The 23,655-nt window shown below is 34.7% G+C and overlaps 1 protein-coding gene across 1 annotated transcript in view; it reads left to right on the forward strand.

The window, feature by feature from the left end:
• The window catches only part of ASCC3 (activating signal cointegrator 1 complex subunit 3), a gene marked incomplete at its 5' end in the record, with an annotated part of 249,988 nt that overhangs the window by 161,469 nt on the left and 64,864 nt on the right, over nt 1-23,655 (forward strand). The window contains 13 exons of the mRNA XM_084261793.1: nt 584-748; nt 1,583-1,669; nt 3,901-4,077; nt 6,136-6,361; nt 10,019-10,173; nt 13,828-13,926; nt 14,390-14,558; nt 16,479-16,699; nt 17,992-18,077; nt 19,553-19,719; nt 19,858-20,003; nt 20,113-20,233; nt 22,203-22,345. Of these exons, the coding sequence (XP_084117919.1) occupies nt 584-748; nt 1,583-1,669; nt 3,901-4,077; nt 6,136-6,361; nt 10,019-10,173; nt 13,828-13,926; nt 14,390-14,558; nt 16,479-16,699; nt 17,992-18,077; nt 19,553-19,719; nt 19,858-20,003; nt 20,113-20,233; nt 22,203-22,345 (1,962 nt within the window). The remainder of the gene's footprint in view (nt 1-583; nt 749-1,582; nt 1,670-3,900; nt 4,078-6,135; nt 6,362-10,018; nt 10,174-13,827; nt 13,927-14,389; nt 14,559-16,478; nt 16,700-17,991; nt 18,078-19,552; nt 19,720-19,857; nt 20,004-20,112; nt 20,234-22,202; nt 22,346-23,655) is intronic.

The following is a 23,655-nucleotide window of genomic DNA, read 5'->3' on the forward strand; positions in this document are numbered from 1 at the left end:
TGCTTTTAATGTGAATGTTTGTATGGTACATCTGAAAATCCCAGCTGACATAACCAGAGCTTTTGGGGATGTTAACGTTTTTTTCTAGTAAAGATTTCAGCCATCCAATTTGAAGCTTGTTCTATTTGGGTTGCAATTAAAGCTGTCCTCATGTTAGTTACCTAGGCAAGGTATATCTTCAGCCCTTTTCATAAATAGGAGGTACCATAAAATGGCATGTTTTTACAAAGTGATACAGTAGTGATAATTTCATGAAGAATATGTTATCATTAGAACTTCTTTCAAATGCTTCAGTGCAAATTTATTTTAGAATTGTGCTACTGTTTCATAATACGAGTTCACATTGTATCGATAGTCTCAAAGCATTGTAAAAGAAATATTATTTGGATTATTTTGTCCTGCACAGACAGTTCTGGTCAATAATGTCAGTGTAGCTGTTATTAGATCTCAGGGAAAACTTGATTTAACTGTGTACCTTCCTTTTATTTGATTTCTGGCTTTGTGTGACTGGGTTATCTCAATAAAATTATTTAACACACTTTTCTTTAATACAAATGAATGTGTGTGCTTTATGTCTATCTAGATGGATCCAGGTCTAGAAAAGCACAGAGAACAGTTGGTAATTGAAGTCGGCAGAAAACTGGACAAAGCCCGCATGATTCGCTTTGAAGAACGAACTGGCTTTTTTTCTTCAACAGATTTAGGCAGAACTGCCAGCCACTACTATATTAAATACAATACTATAGAGGTAAAATATTATATTCTATTTCGGGGGGGGGGGAGGGCGGCATACTTCTTTTTGAACCAATAACTAAAATAGTGGTAAGATATTACAAAATATGTAGCTGATTTGTTCAATATATTTTCAAATCATATCTATCAAAGTGGGGAGAGGGGAAATAGAGAGGAAAAAGAAAGAAGCAAAGTATAAAGGAATACTGAAAAATCAGACCTGGTATGAAGTGAGATTTGAAATTACTATAGTCTGCCATCTTTTAGGTGGATTAGAAGAAATAAGTTGATATTTTGGTATATGGTAGTACATTCAAATATACAGTCTAATAACGGAAAAGTTTTTTTTCATGAAAATCCAATCAGGTAGCCAACCTTAAATAACTTTGGGCAGATTGTGTTGCAAACATGTAAGGAGGATACATTTGTACAAAACCTTTTAATCTTGGCAGCTTGATACGATGTACACATTCATCTTAAAGCCTTTGTTTTGTAGGAAATAAGTCTTTTTAAATAAAAGCTGAAGACTCCGCATTAATAATTTCTGTTTGCTGTCACTATGTGAAATTAGTGTCTCAGATTTATTCACTCATAATGTCCTAGACATTAAATGGCCATAGGTTGCGTGTCTCTCAGTTTTGGGGTGCCCGAGTGTCAGGGGACTGAAAGTGCAAAGAAGTCATTCTGGAAAATATTCCTGTTGAAATTGCATCACTCTGATCTTCCAATAAGTTACTTACATTTTAACCTTATATTTAGCCTTTTCAAATCTTGGCTCACATTTGTTTCTTTTGTGCTTTATGTATATTTTTATTTTCAATGCTAAATCAATTAATTTTATTTTTAATAGACTTTCAATGAATTGTTTGATGCTCATAAAACAGAAGGCGATATTCTTGCTATAGTATCCAAAGCTGAAGAATTTGAGCAAATAAAGGTAAAGTTATTTCCTTTCATACAAAGAATATGTTTTAGAACTAAACACTTCTCTAGTATTCACTCCATAAATAGTGTCTACAGACCTATGTTTTGGCAAATTAAACACCATTATAATTTTTTTTCTAAGTAGGCATAATTGCCAAGAACTATATGTGCTCTCACTCAAATTTATATATGGCTCAGCTTGAACTGTAGTGGACATTTAATAACTAGTTATGGATCTTTGGGAATTCCTTTTAAATGCTTTTAAGAACTGTTCTGCCTCTCAATTATTAACAGGTGAAGATAAGTGTCCATTGGAATGGTGAACCCAAGGATGAGATAGTTTTTCTGTTTGAAGTTTAAACCATTATTAGATGTCTCCCCAAACGATTTCCTTTATCAGAAATAAGGCAGGACTCACTGAAGTTAACTCTGTGATATACTTCATGCGGGGAGCAGCATTAGATTAGCGGAATTATAAATTCTGATAAATTATTTTCAAATATGAAGTCTAGAAAGTTGTTGTAACAGATTTTTGTTGTTCAGTCTTGAAGATTACTGTACTGTCGTACTCAGTTCAGCTCCAGCCTCCCTTTTTTGCCTCCTGTGTGGGTAGGACAAGACAATACATTGCAAGCTGGCATGAGCTTGTTTGCCCATGCTTCCATCTCACAGAGGTATGAGCCAGACTCCGCAGGGTTTATTAGCTTGGGCTCATTGCCATTTTACCACAATTACACAACTTTCAGATCAGAGTTGGCTTTCATTCACCTGGCTCTGGGAACTGGCTGTGTGAATCCCTCACCATCTACATATTTACATATTTGCACACATTGTCTGAGTATTACCATCTTTTTATCTAATGGAGAAATTCTATTTTGCTGTAATCTCTTCTATTACAGAAGATAATAAGCAGTGAGGTTTCACAGTGATACATGCAACGTTTCCAAACTACAAGAGGGTTTTTTTTTATGATAGTGATACCACTTTGTGAGGTCTAAATTTAGCATAATTGAATATTTAAAAGAAAAGCATATGGAAAATATGATGTGATATGTTTCTATATTTGTAATAAAGTTAGCAGTTTGCTTTCTCAGATTTGTACGGTATGGCTTCAGTGCAACATCATTTCCAACTTTTTCGTGATTCGTTTGCTGTGCATCTCTGAATGTTAAAACTAGAACTGATTTTCACAGGGACAACTCAGGATTTACACCTCTGTGAGACACAAATTGTGACTTTTCTAAATTCGAATCGTGTCTTCATAATGCCTTTAAAAAATCTGTATTTTGAGATAGGTAAGCCATCAGCAGCTGAAATAGAGATCTGGATTTGACCTGTACTGTGCTATGCAAGAGCAGAAAAACATTATCAAAAATGCTGCTGTAAGCAGAGCCTAATATTCCTGTGACACAGGAGTCATCTGTGATGGTTGTGCCCTTCATCCTTTTCTTTCCTATAGGACTGGTGGCTGGATAGTTGGGGATTTTAACCCAGTTGTCTTAGGGTGTTTTATATGTCAGGTATTCAGGTCCAAATGAAAATTACTTACGTCTGGTTCCCTGCAGGGACCAAACATTTACCCTCTTTAAATAAGTTTTACACTAACAGACTATCAGTAAATCAAAGAATATGTAGATTTATGCTGGGTTTGCCATGTAAGGGTCATCAGTTAGAATGTGAAATGTTATGCATTATTCAAATCATAGATATGAATATTTCTTTACTCATATTAAGACTTAATCTTATTAACAATGAAAATTTTAATATCATGAATCATAGTACTTCACAGTTTTGAGTTAAAAATGTATTATGCCACATGCAAACTGTGTAACTATAATGAATACATTTAATGTTAATTCAAGATTGCCCTAATCCAGATGGACAGAGGTTTTACTCTGGTCAAATAAAAAATGAAATCTCATCAGATGAAGGATGGTAGGGTCAGAAGATTCAATTTTTGTGGCATATCAAATTTTTGTATGTCAATGGCAACCTTAATAGCTGGTGATGAATAATAAAATGTAATTGTGTCACTATTAAGATAGTTTCAATTATGGTCTATTAGCTACATTGTGGAAGATGATGGTTTGCTGCTTTTTTTTCTTCTTTTTTTTTTTTTTGTTCCTTAAAACTAGAGACTCCATTTAAAAATAATGTAACTATGTTATAAGGAAAATTTGATTTTAGTGTCAGAATTTCTATCAAATTGCTTCAGCCTCTTCATGAGGTATAATTGTGTTTTAGGTAAGAGAAGAAGAAATAGAAGAGCTGGATACCTTACTGAATGATTTCTGTGAACTTCCTGCTCCAGGAGGTGTGGAAAACAATTACGGAAAAATAAATATCCTCCTTCAAACATACATTAGCCGAGGGGAGATGGACAGTTTCTCCCTTATTTCAGATTCTGCATATGTTGCACAGGTAAAAATACTATTTTTTTAATATATCTGTTGCTGTCTTCTGCTTTTTCTTTCTCCCAGTTGTTTACAACTATCTAAGTAGGCCTTGCTCTGCAAACTTTTTTGTACATTTTTATGCAAATTGAGTTGAAAAACAGAACCTTGTGTGTGTGCATGCATGTGTGGTATAATATTTAGGTAGAAAAGATTTGCAGAGCCGTACCTTGGCAAACTACTGCTTTTTTAAAATTAATTATTAATATTCCATTTGTTCACGTTACACCTGTGGTCTTACTATATTTAGTAGTTCTAATTGTGGCTGTACAGAAATGTTAATCTCAACTTCTGGGTTTTCTTCTAAATCTGGAAAACTGTTGCAATCTATTTTTGGTGTACTTGTATATTTTGCTCTGCAAAACATAATTTGTGTTTTATTCACATTGTTTGGTTTACACAAGATAGATGTACTATTACATTTTTATTGCTAGACGTAATCATCTAAATTTAGATACCAGTCTTTATATTTGTTTGTTGGCTTAATTTGACACATGAATTGTTGATAGTTATACAGCATGTGTAGTTATTGCACAGAATAATAAGAAAAATGTAAGTCTGTGACACAGAACTGATGCTTACACAGCTACGGCCCATCTTAGAAAGAAAGGGGTATTGCTTGAAAGTTTAGAATTCAGATGCCGAATAACTCAAAGTGATAAAATGCTTGTAGACAGTCCCAGATGTGCAATAATAATGAATGTATAAAATAGATAAGAAAGTTTTACATTTTAGCTCATCCTATGTCTTTTTAGTTCTGTTTTGTTTCATTTAAACAGCCAGCAACATGTTGCATTGAGTCATTTTTGTCTCATCCTTACAAAACCTTTTTGGAAAGAATTGATTTACTATAAAATTGCATTTAGTGGGTGCTAAAGATGAAAGTTCAATATTCAAAAGTATGCATATTCTTCAGCAAGATTTTCATACTATCATTACCTTCTTCAGAAGTGTTTGCATTTCATGGCACGTGTGGCTATAAATGAGAAAATTCTGAAATCATTGTACACATCATAAAACTTACAACATTTTTAGTGAGGTGACGTGGTCATCTTCTCAGATCTTCATATCTTCATACATTGTACATGTGGAAACCATGCTACAAATTATTAATTTCTTTAATTGGATAGTGACTGTTAAATTCATTCAGCCTTCTTTAGTAAAAGAAATGCGCCTCTTTATTAACATATGCTTCCTATCATGATCATATTTTCTATTTTCTCTTCCTGTTGGCACTGCAAAGCCAGTAGATAATGATTGTATTCTATACAGTGAATCAAGAACAGAATTGCTCATCCAGGAATAGTACCTGTAGGGAAAAAAAACCACAAAACAAACGAAACAAATGCAGAAACCCCACACACACCAAAAAAAACCAAAAACCGAATAACTTCATAATCAAAGGAATATCATGATTTACATTTTCAGAGTAAGACTAACCTTATTCAAGCTTAAATTACTAATTAATTTTCCATGTCCATTTGGTTATACAATAGTCTCAGTAACATGGGGGGGGGGGGTAAAATGTCACTAGTGTTAAACTTCTGCACAAATGTTGTGAAATTCAGTGTGAAATGGGATGCAATTATGGAAGCACAGCCTAAATGGAAAACTAAAACTTGAATTTCTGTATAAACTGAGTTTGTGGGTGTGTACTATGTGGAGGGAGAAGAAAGAAGACGTCAAGTATGGTAGGTGAATTTGTTTCAGAAGTGATTGATGCACAATAAATTTATTATTCCCTAATATTAGCAAAACAGTGATCAAAATTCTATGGTAGACCTGACAGTACAACTTTAATTAGTTGCACATGTTTCTTTTCATAATTTCTGAAGGCAATCATGAGGTAGTTCTACCACTAGACAGTGATGGAAAAATAAAGTTTTCAAGAATGTTTGAAATAAATTTTTGAAAAGAAAAATCTATTGTCATGGTTTGTCAAAGATGAGGCTATGGGATCTTTTTCATATTACAAAGAATACTTGTGAGAATTACAACATTTTTGCTTTTTTTTTCCCTCTTCCAGAATGCAGCTCGTATTGTTCGAGCTCTTTTTGAGATTGCCCTTAGGAAACGTTGGCCTGCAATGACATATCGACTACTGAATCTCAGCAAAGTCATTGACAAGCGGCTGTGGGGCTGGGTTAGCCCTTTGAGACAGTTCTCAGTGTTACCACCATCAGTCCTCTCAAAGCTGGAAGAGAAGAATCTCACTGTAGACAAGATGAAGGATATGAGAAAAGATGAAATAGGTGAGAAATCAGCAATGCTGTTCTGCTTAAACTCTTGGTAGTCAATGAGCAAGTTGGAACTAATTCTGAGCCTTTCACTGTTGTACCCACTCTGCTCTGGAAGTCATGTAAACACATTAATATGGTATCATGGTGTGTCCAATAAGGAAGGATTACCAGCCTCCACATCTTGTAACATGGCACAGCTTTGAGGGTAAAGGCTCGCCCATGTCTTCCCAATCCCAGAACACATGTGGAATGTAGATGTATGTTTTGATATGTGTTTACATGTATATACATACACAGTATATTTGTGTTAACCTGTGTTTCCCTTCTTGCTCGTATTGCATAATACACTACTAAAGAAGACAGCTGTTTATTTTTGCCAGTTGGCAAAATATGGCGCTTTTTTATTGAAATACAATTAATGTGAAAAAGAATAAAAGCCAATTATTGTGCCCTTGTATACTATCAGTAAACGGCCTGCTTCTGAAACACTGCATTAATTTTCATTGAACATGGAGAATTCATTGTCACTGGTGTCATTGCAGCAAAACCTTAATGGAATTTTTTAAAGGATTTGACACTTCAATAATGAGAAAATCCACAAGCCTAATGATAGACATAATGACAATTTCTAGTATGTGTGTATAAACTGTTGTGCATAGACTGTCCACCAGCTGGTTGAAGTTGAAAAAAATAATTCAATGTATTTCTTTTTCCTATCTTAGTGTATTTTTTTCTTATTTGGGCTTTCTTTGCATTTGGTATTGCCCAGTTATTGAGAAACAAACTGCCATTTGAAAAAAGCAATCTTATTTTTTCAGTAAAAATACAATTCAGAGTCACAGCTTTTTAGACGTTATGACCTCTGACTTGATATTTCTCTCAGTTGACAGGAAAGCTACATTCCTAACTTAGGAAGCTTTGTTACACGCCTCATTGAGCTTGGGAAAAGTTGAATAATTATCTACAAATCTACAGAATTAGAGACTATGTTTTTTAATAATTAAGCCAAAGGACTGTCAGAAATTCTTAAAAGCTTGCTTTAACTGTGCTTTATAGTGTAGTAATTTTAAATGGATTAAAAATACAACATTTTATTTGAATTTCTATCATTATTGTGCTTTTCTATTCAGAAACTCTATAGCACTTTTTAATTCATATTTGTTAATTTTTGTGTATCTGAGCCATCTTTTTAATATTCAGTATTTTTTTCTATTAATTATGTTAGTGGGGGGCTGTTTGTTTGAGAGTTTTTGGGGGTGGTTTTTTTGCATTTTTAATGCTGTTTTCTCTCCATAGCTGCCCTTGGAGAAAGAAAAAAAATTATGTTAAAATATAAAACCAGTTTTACTTCCTTTAACATAACAGAACTGGTATTCACAAGATGGAAGTGTATCAACAGATACCTATATAAAGTTTTGTTTCATATTAACTTAAACTAAGTAGACTTGGGATTTGACCGTGAAAGTAGGTAATTGCTTACCATACCTGATGAGGTTTCATGCTCTTCAGCCTTATAAGCATCAAAGCATCTCTGTGAATAGCTGTTCCATGGCATGCTTCTGTCAAGCCTCTCTGGCACCTGGGGTGTGAAGGAAGCCACCTTATTTTTATTTGAATTAAAAGCCATGTCAGAATGAGAAAAGGCACAGCTTCCAGGTGCTGCCTTGTTCTCTGACTCCATAGGATTGTTTTCAGTCTTAGCATTGCTTCCCTTATGAATCTTATTGTGACCTGGGAGATAGAATAAAAAAGACAGGAGCTAACTGGCTAACTCAGGCTATGGCCCCGGGAGAGATAATCATGTCAGGTGGGCGTCAGCTTTCCCGGTGAAATGCAGAGCATGTTAAATGCACAGATCCTGGATTCCACTGTAGCACAAAGTGGTCGACACCAATCCATGTACTATTGTAGTGTAACCATGGAGTTTCTGGAAATCCAAGAAATCACTGTGTTATCTGAGATGAACAGTCCTGGTTTATTGGGGAAGGACAAAATTCTTTTATTCTTACCCTAAACACACTTATTTTCTTGAATAGTCAGTTTTAGTGTTTCTCAAATGCTATTGAAAATTTCTCATAATGTGACTGTTTAAAGAAAAGGGGGGGGAGAGAGAGTATTCTAATATTTTACAGAAATTGGAGGAGGAGCCTTATTTTCCTCTAGTAGGTAAGCGTACAAAACCTCAGTGTTGTGCTGCAAGCACAAAATGTTCACCTCGTTCGTGATTTTTGACCTGAGAAACTGTACTTGTCTACATAAGCTTATCGAGTCATATCTTTGAATAGTTGGCTCTTACCTTTATTTAAGATGATTTCTGAAGTTTTGCCTTGCAAAATTTCAAAAGCACTCTTCAAGTACACATGCAATATCTGCAATACTGCGTGTATCACCAAGTTGTACCAATATAATTCTTTGAGTTTTTAATAATCTGTGTGCTGGAGGTACACTTATTTTACCAACTGCAAACTAAACTGATTAAATCTGTGTTACAGTTAGGGATTTGCTCCTTAGGAAGATCACTGTTATTACTTCAGAGTGTAGATAAATACCTGTGAGAGGCAAAATCTGACAGTTTGTTAAATAAGAAAAACCAAAGAGGGAAAGTTGGGATCCATATAAAAAAATAGCAATTGCAAGATGTTACACTCCTAAATTTCATGCATTTGCAAGAAAAAATTTGTTACATTTTTTCATTTTGTACATAATTGAAATATTTCTTCTCTTTTTTCCTTTTTTTTTTAAATGGGAAGGTATGAACAGGTACCACTTAACAATATCAGTAAATATCAGGAGCTGTTTGTAAGGTAGCTTTTAACAGTGAGTACTTCTGACCACTGTGATTTAAATTTAAAATATGCTCCACGTAATTACATAAGCTGTTTCAGTGAAAATATGATAAATCAACCTTCTTTCCCAAGATAAGCTGGAAGTTGCAGTGTTTTTCAGGAAAAAAAAGAATACAGTGCTACAGATGTTGGTTTATATTTAAAATAAAGAGCAAGGGAACAGAGATTTCAGCTGTAATATATATTTTTTAATTAACATAATGACTTTGCTGCCTCAGTCACCATGACACTGATAGAAAATTAAAAAAAAGCATTGCAACATTTAGTTTTTCCTTTGTCTCAGTTACACACTGGTGTATGCTGAAAGATCAGAACTTCTAAGAGATATTTACTAGTTGCGTGCATTTTTAAGCTATTAGCTACCTTTATTCAGTTTTATGAAAAACCTTCTGTCTACTTTGAATTGCTACACGAGAATTGTAGAAGTTCAAATGTGTGCCCTTCATTAAGTAAAAGGTCAGTATTCATGCTTTAAAAAGAACTATACGAATTGGTAAGAGCCTGGTCAAAAAGTCAGTGAAGGAAAGGGAACTAGCTTGACATAATATGTTTTCAGTGTGAATTCTTAATAGTTATTTTAACCCCTTAGTTATAGCCAACAGGGGGGTTAACACTGATTTTTCTAGGCTCTAAATTGCTAATTCAAGTTAAGTATTACAAAATACTCAGACATGCCAGGTCAAGAGACTTGGGCATTTATGCACCTAAGAGAAAAACAAGCAAGCAGTAATGCTCCTCACTAAAAGCTTATTTGAAAGTCAGATCTGTATTCTTTTTTTTTTCTGGAAATGCAAATTTGTTACACCTGATGTTTTCTTGGCAGGTCATATGCTGCATCATGTGAAGATTGGGTTAAAGGTAAAACAATGTGTCCATCAAATCCCCTCCATCATAATGGAAGCAACGATTCAGCCAATTACTCGCACGGTGCTCCGAGTTCGGCTGAACATCGCTCCTGACTTCACGTGGAATGATCAGGTAAAGGGGGGCGGGGGGAGGAAAAGGAGGCAGAGGAAGGACAGGATGCATTAATTTAGCTTCAGTGAAGGAGGTGATCACAGGGAGTCCGCAGCTGTTTGGATAAGAAAACAAATACTTATTTTAATTAAAAAGCAAATTTGAGAATAGGAATGGAATATTTAAGACTTTTGTAGAAAAAGGCACCCAGAGATCATCTTTTTATTTCCGTTAATTATTACAGGGTTGCACTGTTTATAGCATGTTGAAGCGAGAGCTTTTACTGAATAATAATAGTAGTAACTCACAGATTGGAGTTATACACCCAAAAAGGAGAAGCAGCAAGAAAAAGAGAGACACAGATGGCTCTCTGAACTAGGACTGAATGTCAGCCGTAGAAAGTAGAGCCTTGAAATACGGTTCGTGTGTGCCAAGTCCTGCTGCTCTTTATGGCTTTACAAATGTACATTCACAACATCAGTGCCTTTTCTGTTGGGACTTGCCTAAACAGAAAAACTGGGATATGTTTGGAATTATATTCATCTATATTTTATGGGGCAATTTATATGAAAGGAGTTGTACTGGTTGCACATTTAGATATACCCACACACCCTTTGATTCAGAAATCTGTTAATTAGAACTAGATTTAAGATAAATCTAACTAAAATGTATTTGTCCACATGGGGGCATTGTATTGTTGCTGGTACTTCTGAAACTTTCTACAGGAACAAGGCAAAGATACCTCAATGGGCAAGCATATTTTTCTTTTTTTTTTTCCTCATGCTTAGGAGATTTAGGCTTAAAATAATTTGTTCTGAAAGGTGGATATCAAGCATCCGTGATTTTAAAATAATTTTTAAGTTGCTTAGATTACAAATTTACCTTAATCAGAAGTAAACTAGAGTTTTATCCCATATTTAGATTATTTTAGAATTTATTTTCCCTGCCTAAAGGCTTTTTCTTTACTTTTTGAAGTTTTACCATGTTAGCTTATGAATGGGAGCTTAACAATCGAAGTATGTAAAGTTAGACTTTGTTGCCTGTTTTTATTAAAGAAATATTTGAATGAGTAGATTACTAACATGAATTATAATATGAATTGTCTTTTGCTGCCTTATTTATGTTCGGTACTTCAGAAGGAAAACAGGCATTACATTTTAGTATTGAAACAAGCTTTTATTTTTCAGTCATTCAGTTGTCATACCTGTAATCTATTAAAGACAACCCCCCACAACTGTTCATCATATTAAACTGCATCTTAGCACAAAGTAATTTCTCAATCCATTTTTATATTCTTTTATAAAATCTAGGGAGTTCTGTATTTTTCCAAACATAAATGGGATCCACACAGAATTATACTCTCCTGTTTCAATTCTGAAGTTTGGAAGTTACAGCAAAACTTCAGCAAAACCTATTTTCTGCTCTGACCCTTGGACACAGTTTTCCTAATGGTTGCTTTGGAAACATGATTATTTTATCAATTCAACTTACAGAGCTCTTTTTTTCTGAGTTTTTATACTGGTACTCTTCAAAACTTGGAGAACTTTCTTTTGATTTGTTTTTTTGAAGTAGCTGTTGATTTTCTTGTTTTTGCCGTAAATGAACCTTCTGTCACAGTAAATAAACAAAAAAACCTGTTAAATTTTACTAGTCTCTAAAAACTAATAATTGTCTTTGAAATTCAACCGTTGACAGTTTGAAACTGCTTCTCCATCATCACACAGTATTTTAGCAAGTTATACAGAAGACTCTAGAAACTTTTGGATCTAGCTGCAGTTGGTACAAAACCTCACTTGTAAAAAATTCTATTCAAAGACCGGGAATAGTCAAATAATATCAGAATATTAAAAAATTAAATACCACATTAACTGTAAAACTTTGCTTTCTTAATATCTCATGATTTAAAGACCGTTTCTTTATCGGGATACTTAATTCTAGAACACTTGCCTCTACAGGAGAAAGAAGACATGTCATGAGATACGGCATCATATTGATGTTTAATGGCTGCAGTTTTCAGCGCAGGGAGACTTTAAGTTCAGTAAAAGTGTGTGAGCCATATCCCAGTGGAAAATTCTTATGTTGGTAGAAGCAAAGGACTGTAAACGTACCCCAGCAGAGCAAGTAGACCTTACTGCAGCCAGTAGTTGTCCAGCAGAAATATGGAATAATGCATCTAGCATTAATTAGCCAAGTCTGTATGAGACGTGTAGGTTTAGGGCAAGTGTGTCAGTTCTTAAGAGCTCCCCAGAGTTTTTGAGAATCATTAACGAGACCATGTTGTGTTGCCTGTTCCCAACTTGCCCTTCTTTCCCCATGCAGCTTTGTCACAGGACTCTTGGAAACTAAGATGCTGATGCTGTTACAGTTGATTATAAAAATTCTGAGCTTTGAACTTTATCTTTATTGTCATCCTTAAATCTTCTTTCCTCTCTCAAATTCTCCTAAAGCCTGATGAAGTAATAGTCTCGCTGTAATTTTCAAAATGTCACCTGCAGTGAACTGTGTCCATTTGGTTTCACTGCTTCAGTCCCCAGTGAAGCCACTAGTAAAATTCAAATGTAGTGAAAATGAATGGCAGTGTCTTTACTGTCTGTGTTTATCTATTGTGCAACTGTCTTAAACATGAAACAAAAGCACTTTAATTCTATGTGCATATTTGTGCCTTCAAAAGCCAGTACAGACGGTTTTCCAGCATATACACAACACTGAATTATGCTGAAAATAATGTGCTGTGGGAATCAATACCAGATTCCTGTAGCGTTAAAATTGCCATTAGAAGCAACTATGTGCTTTATGGGTTCTCCTACTAACTGAAGTTTAGGAAGAATTCCAACTTCATTTCATCTTCCTGGTGGCTTTGTACCTTACCGCAGTGCTCATTGGGAACATCAGAAATCCATGTTCATTTGATAGCGTGTCTTCCATACTCCTTTACTATGCATTTTTCTTCTTTTCCTAGACATTTAAGTAAGACACTTGCACATTGGCACAAGTCATTTATTCTGACAAAGAAACAAAATCTTAACTGAGCATCCCACCTAGCTATGATTTGTGGCTGGCATTGCAAAATAACGTACACAACAAAGCAAACAAAAGTATAGGATGGAATAAAGTGTTGCCAGATGGCAGGGGGATCATCAAGAGGCAGCTCCATTTCTCTTCTCCTTTCTTCACCTGTAGCAGCAACTAGATATACAGCCTTCCGAATCCACTTACGGTATCTTTCTAGAGGAAATGGAGAAGAGAGAAAGGAATGTCACAATTCAGTGTCCAGTTTTTCCTAAGAGAATGTTTTCAGCTGAAAAATGAGCAGTGGATAGCAAAAGATGATCCTTTACACAGCATCCAAAGACAGAAGTACATGGAGGAAAAAGGAGTTGTCCTTTTTAAGGAGCCTAAAAGAAACACTGTGGGGTTCAGACTATTTATAAGCAGCTGAGGCACTAGTTTCAGTGTCATTTGTATCATATCCATTTATATTATACATACCTTGAGCAAACTCTTATTGAAACATAATCTTTAAGCAGACTGATCTAATTAGAGATGCTATATTGCTTTTACCTCTAATTTCTATATCTCTCTATTCCTTTGTAAGCCTGAATCATTTAGAAACATGTCTGGCATTCCCAGCAAATCTAGAGGACTGTAACAAAACTATCTTTTCTGCTCATAAAGGTACATGGCACTGTAGGAGAGCCCTGGTGGATTTGGGTAGAAGACCCTACAAATGATCATATTTATCACTCAGAGTACTTCATCATTCAAAAAAACCAGGTAATGAATTTTATTCAGAATCTCATAGCAAGACAAATATGTGGATTTGTAAGGCCAAACAGTATTTTGACCTAAGCAGATTTTCAAATCAGTAGCATGGGTTTCAGTTTCAGACATACGTGGTAAGTTTGGACTTCCACAAAGATGTTTTCTAATCTCAGGTGTCCCTTTTTCTCCTCCTCCTTACCAGTTATTTCCAGGTGAGGGAAAAAAAAGAAAACCTGTAATGGTTTTGTCTGTTAAAGACGAAGAGTCAGCCTTATTTTCTGTCTTCAGAAGACCGTGGAAACAAAATCCAGTCCCAGTGGTGAAATATTTTACAACAATCTGAACATTTTGCACCTGGCATTGCACAGATACTTTATTGCTTGTGTTGGTAATACTTATGGAAGTGAGGGAAACTGTGATTTTTCAAGTCACTGATTTGTCTGTGCAGTAATGATTCTCTACATGTGTCCATTAGGTCATTACTAAAGAACCTCAACTGCTGGTGTTCACAATCCCGATTTTTGAACCTCTTCCTTCTCAATATTACATTCGAGCTGTGTCCGATAGATGGTTAGGAGCAGAGGCTGTATGTATCATAAATTTTCAACACTTGATTCTTCCAGAGAGACATCCACCCCACACAGGTAACTGCAGATTTGATCATTTTGTTTTAATTCCTCTTGCTTATATTGATTTTCCATATAATAGTGCAATAAATCTCTTCTGCTTCATCATAGAAAAGCATATGGAATTTCACTTTGTGATATGTTTCTATTATTGAGACCATTTTAGCACTAACTTTAAAGTTTTACAAAATGTTAAATTCCTGAACAAAAAGCAGCTCATTTCATCTTAACATAATACCAGCCTTTTAGTTACTCCAGATTCTCTATAAACCATGGGAAAATTGAAGCTATCATATAAAACTAAGCCAATACCTATCTTAATGTTATGTGTTATCATAGTGCTTGTAATTATTACATTTCTTTTGGACTGGTTCAGAATAATCTTAGAGTGGATGGTTGTATTATAACTGGCATTCAGCAAAGAAAACACCATTAAAATTTTGAAAATATGAAGCATTTTACTATTTTTACTAAAATAACTTTATCATAGCAAGCGCTGTTACAGAACCAAACATCACATTTCAACTCAGCACTGCTGATCAAGTTATGGCCTTCCCCTCCCCCTCCTTTTTAACACTTGGCACAGAAGCATATGTTTGTGTTTTGCTGCTTTTTTTTCCTGGATGCATAAATTGCTTTATACATTCATTGTGCCTGATGTCATTGTAAAACCTTTCCACTGTAATTACATTTGGCTCATCTAGCTGTCTGTGAAGTGAGTGCCTTCAGAAATGCTCAGTTCTCTTACAGTATTGTCCTTTGGCATGCATAAATTCACATGTGTTTGTGAAGTGTTTAGCTATTGTTACACTGTACCTACGCTGTCTGGAAAAGCATGTGTAACCTTTTTATCTAATTGACTGATCACTGACTACTATTCAGAAGAAACAGAAAGATATTTACACATCACCAGTTATGGAGCCTCTAGGATTTATGGTAATTGATTTCAATTCCCATCTGGTTCCCACTCAACAATGAAGTACGTAGAGGCCCTGCTAGGCAAAAAACCTTTTCTCCTCAGCAGAGCCCAAGAAATCACAGTTTCAGTGGGAATGATAGAACAGCCATAAGGTATCAGTGAAAAGCATGTGAAGAATATTAGGAATCATTGCCTCAGTAGACTTTTATGACTCCCATATCATACCTTAATGTGAAGCACCCTGAAAAGACAATGAGACCTCCAGTCACACACACACACACAAAAAACCCCACCAAACTTCAAAGCAAGCATCTGCCTAGCAGAATCACTGCAGTCTCCGTAATTTGGTAGGATTCCAAATCCAATCTGGTTATATATATCGTCTTCCAAATTCCACAATCTCTAATTGTTTGGATAGCAGATGCCCTCAAGATATATTGAAAATCATATATTGAAAGGCTGATTGTTTGTTTATTAAGATTATGTCTTTAATTACATGTTTAAAGGATTAGATGTAAAATTTAGTTTTGCTCGTATGATTTGTATTACTCTACCAATTTAGAAACTCTGAAGATCCGTTCATTCCTAAAAAGGGGTTTTTTTCTTGAATCTGAAATATACAGACTATGCTGTCCTCCAGCTCCACATTCCGTTACCATAAGAACTGAGCGTGCATATAATCTAATACAGTGAGTTTAGAATTTACTACAACTGGGTAAAACCGAAACAGCTTTAAGAAAAAGATTAATTTATGCAAATGGCTGGTTCACAGCTATCAGAATACTAACAACCATACTTCCAGAAATACTTCAGAGATATAAAATCACTTTTCATTATTCTTCATCGAAGTTAACAATGACCCAAATGAGGACTCTGTCTCATATCAGATATTAAGTAAAACAATTTCCAGTGTAAGTTGTTTTCCACTAAAATATCAGTTAATATTTTTATCTTTATAATAAACTGTGTTATGTTATGGCATCTCTTGCCATGCACTTACGATTATTTTATGGTTTTAGAGCTTCTAGATCTTCAGCCTTTGCCTATCACAGCTTTGGGACATCGGGAGTATGAAGTCCTGTACAAATTCACGCACTTCAACCCTATCCAGACCCAGATATTTCATACACTGTATCACACAGATTGTAACGTTCTTCTTGGAGCACCTACAGGTTCTGGAAAAACCGTTGCAGCCGAATTAGCCATCTTTAGAGTTTTTAACAAGTATCCCACATCAAAGGTTTGTAAAATACGTTTCCTCCAGTTTATACCTGTCTGGATACAAAACGGTATTTCATTATGTATGTCATGCCTTTATTTCAACTTTATATATTAATGAGTGTACAACTAAAGTTAAAACTAAAAACATGGCAGACGGGCATGCTGGATTTCCATTTTTATATTTTCCTGAATTTCCTACTTTAATCTCCTTCTACTAGCAGTAGTACTGCTTTGTACCTGTTAGCTCCCCTTCGTGTGAATACAGCTAGCCCAATCTCTCTTTTATTTAAACAAATGACAATTAATTACTACAAGCCAACTTTCTGTCCCAACTCACCCCATGTTGTATTTTTCAAATTGTCTAAAAGGTGAACAAGTCTTTTGGGGCTTTGTTTCCAAAGTGAATATATATCTGTATTTTGACCTAGCCATCTTGTCTCAGGCAACCAGATTTTAGTTTCAAAGACTTTGGAAAAGATACTTGTATCTGACTGTGAGATTTAACCAAAGAATAGCCTTTGAAATTAACAGAAACCGTGTACATAAATCCCTTGTTCATCTTTGAAATTTCAATGTCTTCATGTAATTCATGAAGCAAGGTAATGCATGTAATGTTCAAGCAAGGTGAACAGGACACTCATATGTTTTCAGCTTATCTGTTAGACTTACAAAATAGCCAGTTTCCTATGGAATATATCTTTTGAGTTTTAATAAAGCTGAAAACCTAGCTATACGGGTTTTTTTAAATGTATGTGAATTCTTCATGTAGCAGTTTCGTTATGTTCAGATTATTTAACCGTAAATCTGTAAATAAATACTGGTTTTACATGTCAGAGTATTCTCACCTACACAGCAGGCTTCTTTGAAGAACATACTGTGACATCTTGCTCAAAATAATCAGTTTTTTTATTTAATTGGTAATGTTTTAATAATTTGATGACCTGACTAGAAATCAGATAAGGTATTGCTTGCTAGAAGTTCTAATTATTTCTGTTAGCTTGCAGATTTTATATTCCTAACAAGAATTGCATCATTTATATGTGTGTTTTGATATTAAATGATGTGATAAATACTTCAAGAAATTATTATTTCTCTCTCTTAATTTATTTACTTGTTCAGGAAACAAAGCAGTATTTTCAAGTGTTAACTCTTTTAAATAAAATCCTCTTGTAGGTCATTTAAGGAGCTCAAGCCATAATCATTTATAGATAATGAATATGTTCAAATCACACAAGTATTAAATAGGGTTTGTTTTTTTCCTTGTAATGAAGTTTTCTTGTTTAACTTCTGGTTTTCCAACTTCTTTTGCAGGCAGTGTATATTGCACCCTTAAAAGCACTCGTTCGTGAAAGAATTGAGGACTGGAAAGTTAGGATTGAAGAAAAACTTGGTAAAAAGTATGTTTCTCCTTATCTAATCAGAGAAATGAGAAGCAAAAGAACAGCCCATCAAGTATGAATAACATCTACAGAATGCTTTTGAGTATTTCAAAATAGGCTTTGATTGTATGCTTTCCATCAAATTTTTCATACTTTTAAAATAAAAAATGCTATTAATAGCCACTGCAGTGATAGCAAAATTAAAACTAAAAAAGTCATACACATTGACACCCAACTATTTTTATTCTCATTACTTGCCAATATAACAAGTACGAAGTTCAGATTTTTCTCTGCAGTACCCTTGGAAATTGAAATTGCAATCCAAATAGAAATTGCAACCCAAAGTAAGTTTTCTTTAGAAACCTCAGCTGTAGGGAACACAGAGGAGTTGCAAGAACTGTATACTGTATTGTCCTTCCTATATAAATTAGACACAATTTTATTCCTTGGTACACTTAATTTCTTGCTGGTCTTCTCAGGAGTTAAAGCATTACTTTATGACATATATCAGTCATGTTTTCTTGACTTCAAAATCTTATCCATAGGATGCATTATTTAGGAATTTTTCCTTATATATATATTTACATATGTAAATATAGCTTTATTTTTTATAATATAGCTTTCTTTTTAAAATTAAAGCTCAAAGCACACTACAGGTTTCAACAGAAAGAGGTTCTACTCAGTGTATGTTAAATTGCCAGTGCCAGTTGGCTTCCCCACCCTCCCGATTTTTATGGTCTGTGAGGATAAATTATTTGCCTCATAATTTTAAACTATTTTCAGGTATTATTTCCTTTTTGAAGTTATTATATTACCTATGACTGAAATTTTTAACAGAAGATACAGATTACTTTGAGGGGTTTTATTGTATGTTGAACTGGATGTTGAATGTGTTATAGAAATGTAAAAAAATGCATTATATTCAGTCTAAAATGATGGATCATCTCAAATGCTTTTTGTAGGACTTCATGAGATAATCAGGCAAAGCCATGGAAAAACTCAGCTAATCTTGCAAAAAAAAGGACATCATGATAATTTCTGCTCCAGTCTTAACAAATGGAGATACCTGCAGGCTAGCCCTGTTATTCAAAGCAGAGATCTACACAGAACAGCAGAGAGCAACTTGGTAGCTTTCTAGAAAACTTTCATCTTGGCTGTGACAGTATGTTATGATTCACATCATATCATACTAATATTCTTATCTTAGTTTTGAAAAATTAACCATAGGTGGTTTGGGACTTAGATCCACCCTTTTCTTTTTACAGAGTTTGGCTTTGGATCTGTATTTGGTATTTATTTGCTAGGAAATCAGAGACAAGCTTATTTACTTACAACAGTTTTTAAAATCCTGTTAGAGATATTTGAGCAGAAACAAAATGGGGTTTTTTTATTGTCCTTCTTTCCTATTTTAAGTGATGTTTAGGTGTTAATATTTGAATATTAAGATGTTCTAAAGCTTTGTAACGCCAAGCCACCATTTTCCTTCATTACAGGGTTGTAGAGTTGACAGGAGATGTGACTCCTGATATGAGAGCTATTGCCCAAGCTGACTTGATTGTTACTACACCAGAGAAATGGGATGGTGTCAGCAGAAGCTGGCAGAACAGAAGCTATGTTCAGAAAGTTTCCATTCTTATCATAGATGAGATTCATCTGCTAGGTGAGCACAGTTTGTTGTTTTGAATATGAATCATTTGATTGTTCATTTGAAGAAGTGTATTGGTACTCATGACACAAATACACTTTTTGACATCTGAACCTTTTCTTTTTCTCTGTTTTTTCAATGGACTCTTCCTAGGGGATGAGAGAGGCCCAGTATTGGAAGTCATTGTGTCTCGAACGAACTTCATCTCATCTCACACAGAGAAGCCTGTACGAGTAGTTGGTCTATCCACGGCTTTAGCGAATGCCAGAGACCTTGCTGACTGGCTAAATATTAATCAGGTATGAAAAATGTTTCAGAAGATACCGATTTATTTGTGCTGCAGAAAAACAAAATAGGAATTTATACGATAATTTCAGGTTAAACTTGAAAAAAAATGCTTTCTCGTAGATGGGTCTGTTCAACTTCCGACCATCAGTACGCCCAGTTCCTCTGGAGGTGCACATTCAAGGCTTCCCTGGCCAGCATTACTGTCCTCGCATGGCCAGCATGAACAAACCTGCATTTCAGGGTAAGCAACAAGTTGCCAGACCTTTTCCTTCTTTCTGTAAAAGAAAGAAAGACTTTGAGCACTTTGCATGGTTCATTTGCAGCACATTTACAACATATGTTACTGTATGTACTCTTGGCATGTATAGGGGGAATCTGCTCTGCTAATAGCCCACAGCTATTTGAAACATAAAGTGTGCTGCAAATGTAACATATAACAGCAGAATGTAATGTATTTAGAACAGAAGAAGAAAATCAGGCTAATGAAGGAGAAATAAAATGTGTTTTCTCTTAGTCTTTGACACCATAAAGAAACACTTGTGTAAAAATATTTGAAATTTAGAAAGTAATAAAACCATTCATATTGTTAATCTGCTGAGGTATTTTCATATGGACCACTGTATGTAAGCATTAAAAAAATTGTGAACAGAAGTTGCAAGTCAGGCTAACCTCCTATAATTCTAGTTTCAAAGCAATAACCATAAAATTCAAAATTTGTAGTGCATCCAGATATGCTTCTGTTTTCAATTTTTTATTTTTAACGAAGCTGGCAAGCAGGATAGATTTAAGAAAAATGCTCATATTTTATTTGAACATGTTTTGTTTTGATTACATAAGGAATATTTATTATATCAATTAAAAATAACCTCCAAAATAAATTTTGTAATGTGAACTGGTGTTGATTGTAAGGTGACATTTGTGAGGTGACTTTTTAGCTGCTTTAATTAGCCTTATGACAGAAGCAAAGTATTGATTGTGGACTAGAGACCAATCTTGACAGCTCAGATTATTTACACCTCCACAAGAGCATTGTACAAAAACACTAATGAACAATAAATCTGTCCTGGGCTGTTCTGCCACACCTGTTCCTGAAGCTACAAAACTCCATTAGATGCTGGGCTTTTAAAATATATAGATAGATTGGCACATAGAGTTGTAAGGTACAAATACACATGAATTATTCTATTTCAATAATTTCACAACTCTATAATGTATGTATATGCAGGAGCACATGCTGGGTAGTATTCGTGAACTGGGGAACAATATATGGTGGTGGAATTTATGAAATAGTTTTCAGAAATTAACAATGCATAAATTTAATTGCCAGCATGAGAATCGCATGAGAATACACAAATGGATTTATAAGAGATTTAGAGAGAGTATTTGAAATTCTGTGTACACCTGTTTATACTTCTAGTGCTTGTTGATGTTAGAAAATCTGTAGACGTCTGATTTATTGAGGGCTTTTTTCCCCACTTGTTTGACGTGATATAGTCAAGGTTATTTTAGCATTTCCATGGCAATACTTATTCCTGAGACCGTAAAAATTTTGCTGCAACCTGAAACTTTTCAAACATGGCTTGAGCAAGAGGAAGCTTTTTTAGAAAGTCCTACGTCATAATCAGTTTGAAGATATCAGACTAACTAGTGAACAATAGTTCTTTTGTACTATAATGCTTGCCTTTCCCAGAAGCTTTTGGAAAGTCACCTTCTACCTTTTTTACCTTTTCCAGTTTTGATAGATTGAAATGATCCCTTGCAGGCAGTCTGGGGTCTGGGTCAGGCACAAAGCAAGTTTTGGACCTTGATGGCACTTGGCCTGAGACAACATATCCCAGTAGGGTAGAAAACACATAGCATACTTATCAGGGTGAGATAGAGAAATTCACAAGCTTTGAAGTCCAGAACACTTATCCAGGTTTTGTGGTGTTTTGGTGGGGTTTTTTCATAACTGGTTCTCTTAAACGTGTAGTTTACAGTTATCACTGAAGTAGCAGGGCAAATTAGCTCAGACTCAGCAAAACATAGCTACATGGTCTTTGATTCAAAGACACTCACCTCAATCATACCTATCCAGCAGCATAGAGGCTAAGTATACCTACCTATATATCATTTGCAGGAAGATATATAAGCTGTCCAGGTATTGCAAAGAGAAACTCTAATTGTTGTCATTAATGGGCCTAATTCTCAAATCCTGTTTCCCTCAACAGCAATTCGAAGTCATTCTCCAGCCAAGCCTGTTCTTATTTTTGTGTCATCCAGACGACAGACAAGGCTTACTGCCTTAGATCTGATAGCTTTCCTGGCCACTGAAGATGATCCCAAACAATGGCTGAAGATGGATGAAAGAGAGGTAGAATCCTTTTGCCTGCATTATTTGTGTTTTGTTTCTATTTTATTGATGTTTGTTTGAAAAGAAAATATATCTAAAAAGAGTCATTTTAGGGTAGAGTTTGAAACAGCTATGCATATGCTAAATTTCAATATGTGTTAAAGCTAGTGTTAGCATTAAGACTATACAAGTATCTTTGTTTTTCCTGCATATCTGTTAATAATGATGATTCCATTGTGCCGGAGAACATACATCACACGGTACAAAGATAGGAATAAAGAGGACTACTGTTCTCCAGAGTTTACAGCTGGAAATCTGTGACATACAGAAGTTGAGCCAGAATTTAGCCCAAATCTCTTTTGGTGTTTTAGGAGCAAAAATCCTCCTTCTCGTAAGTCTATGTACAGAGAGTTATGTATATCTGTGTGAATATATGTACAAACATGTACACATACATGAATCTATCCTTCTGTATTCATACATATATATACACACACATAGATATACACAGATACGCATAGATATGCTACAGAGCCAACTCTTTAGGAATGGTTCAGTTTTACGTAAATAAATCAGCGTTATAAAAAATCCCATACCTTCTGCCAATATTTTTATAGATACATAAAGATTACAGTCAAACACTCAAACTAGAGTAAAGGTTTAATTTTTTTATTCTTTTTCAAGCAATATATCCTTTAATCCAATTTTCTTTTATTGTTTCTCAAAAAATCTTTCATTTATTGCAAAACATGAATGATGGTTAGATAATAAACAGCCATTCAATATTGTCATTTATCTGCATTCTTCAAAATGTACACTAGATTTTATTTACTCGTTTCTGCACCTGCTCTGAATACAGAATTATTTATTTCCTTCTGGGCTTAACAGTCTTGATTATAGTGCGTCAGTGCTTCAATGCGATTTTTTTTGTTAATGTTCAGGTTTCCTACATTTTGGAAGTTTGTTTTCTCCAATGGTTGCAGACCTTCTGCATAGAATTTCTGTCATAATACAGGGCCAAAACGTGGCAAAATCCATGACCCATAAAAATCCATGATCCATAAAAACAAGGTCCAAATTTAATATTGTAGAAATATTTATGTATCAACAGTTGTGTGAATATACAGTTGTACACCAAAAAGCATATGCCAAAAAGTGTAGGTTCCTGGATGAGATTATTTGATTTTGTTTGCTCTTTAAAATAATAATAATTCTGATAGTAACTATAACATCTGTGCCCTTCCTCTTTTAGATGGATTTTAAAAGACAAAATGGATGTTGTGGCTGATACACTATTATTAGTAAAACATGTTTCACTTTGATGCTGCTCT

Source organism: Gallinula chloropus (assembly GCF_964237585.1).
Source record: "Gallinula chloropus genome assembly, chromosome: 3".
NCBI classification, from domain to species: Eukaryota; Metazoa; Chordata; class Aves; order Gruiformes; family Rallidae; genus Gallinula; species Gallinula chloropus.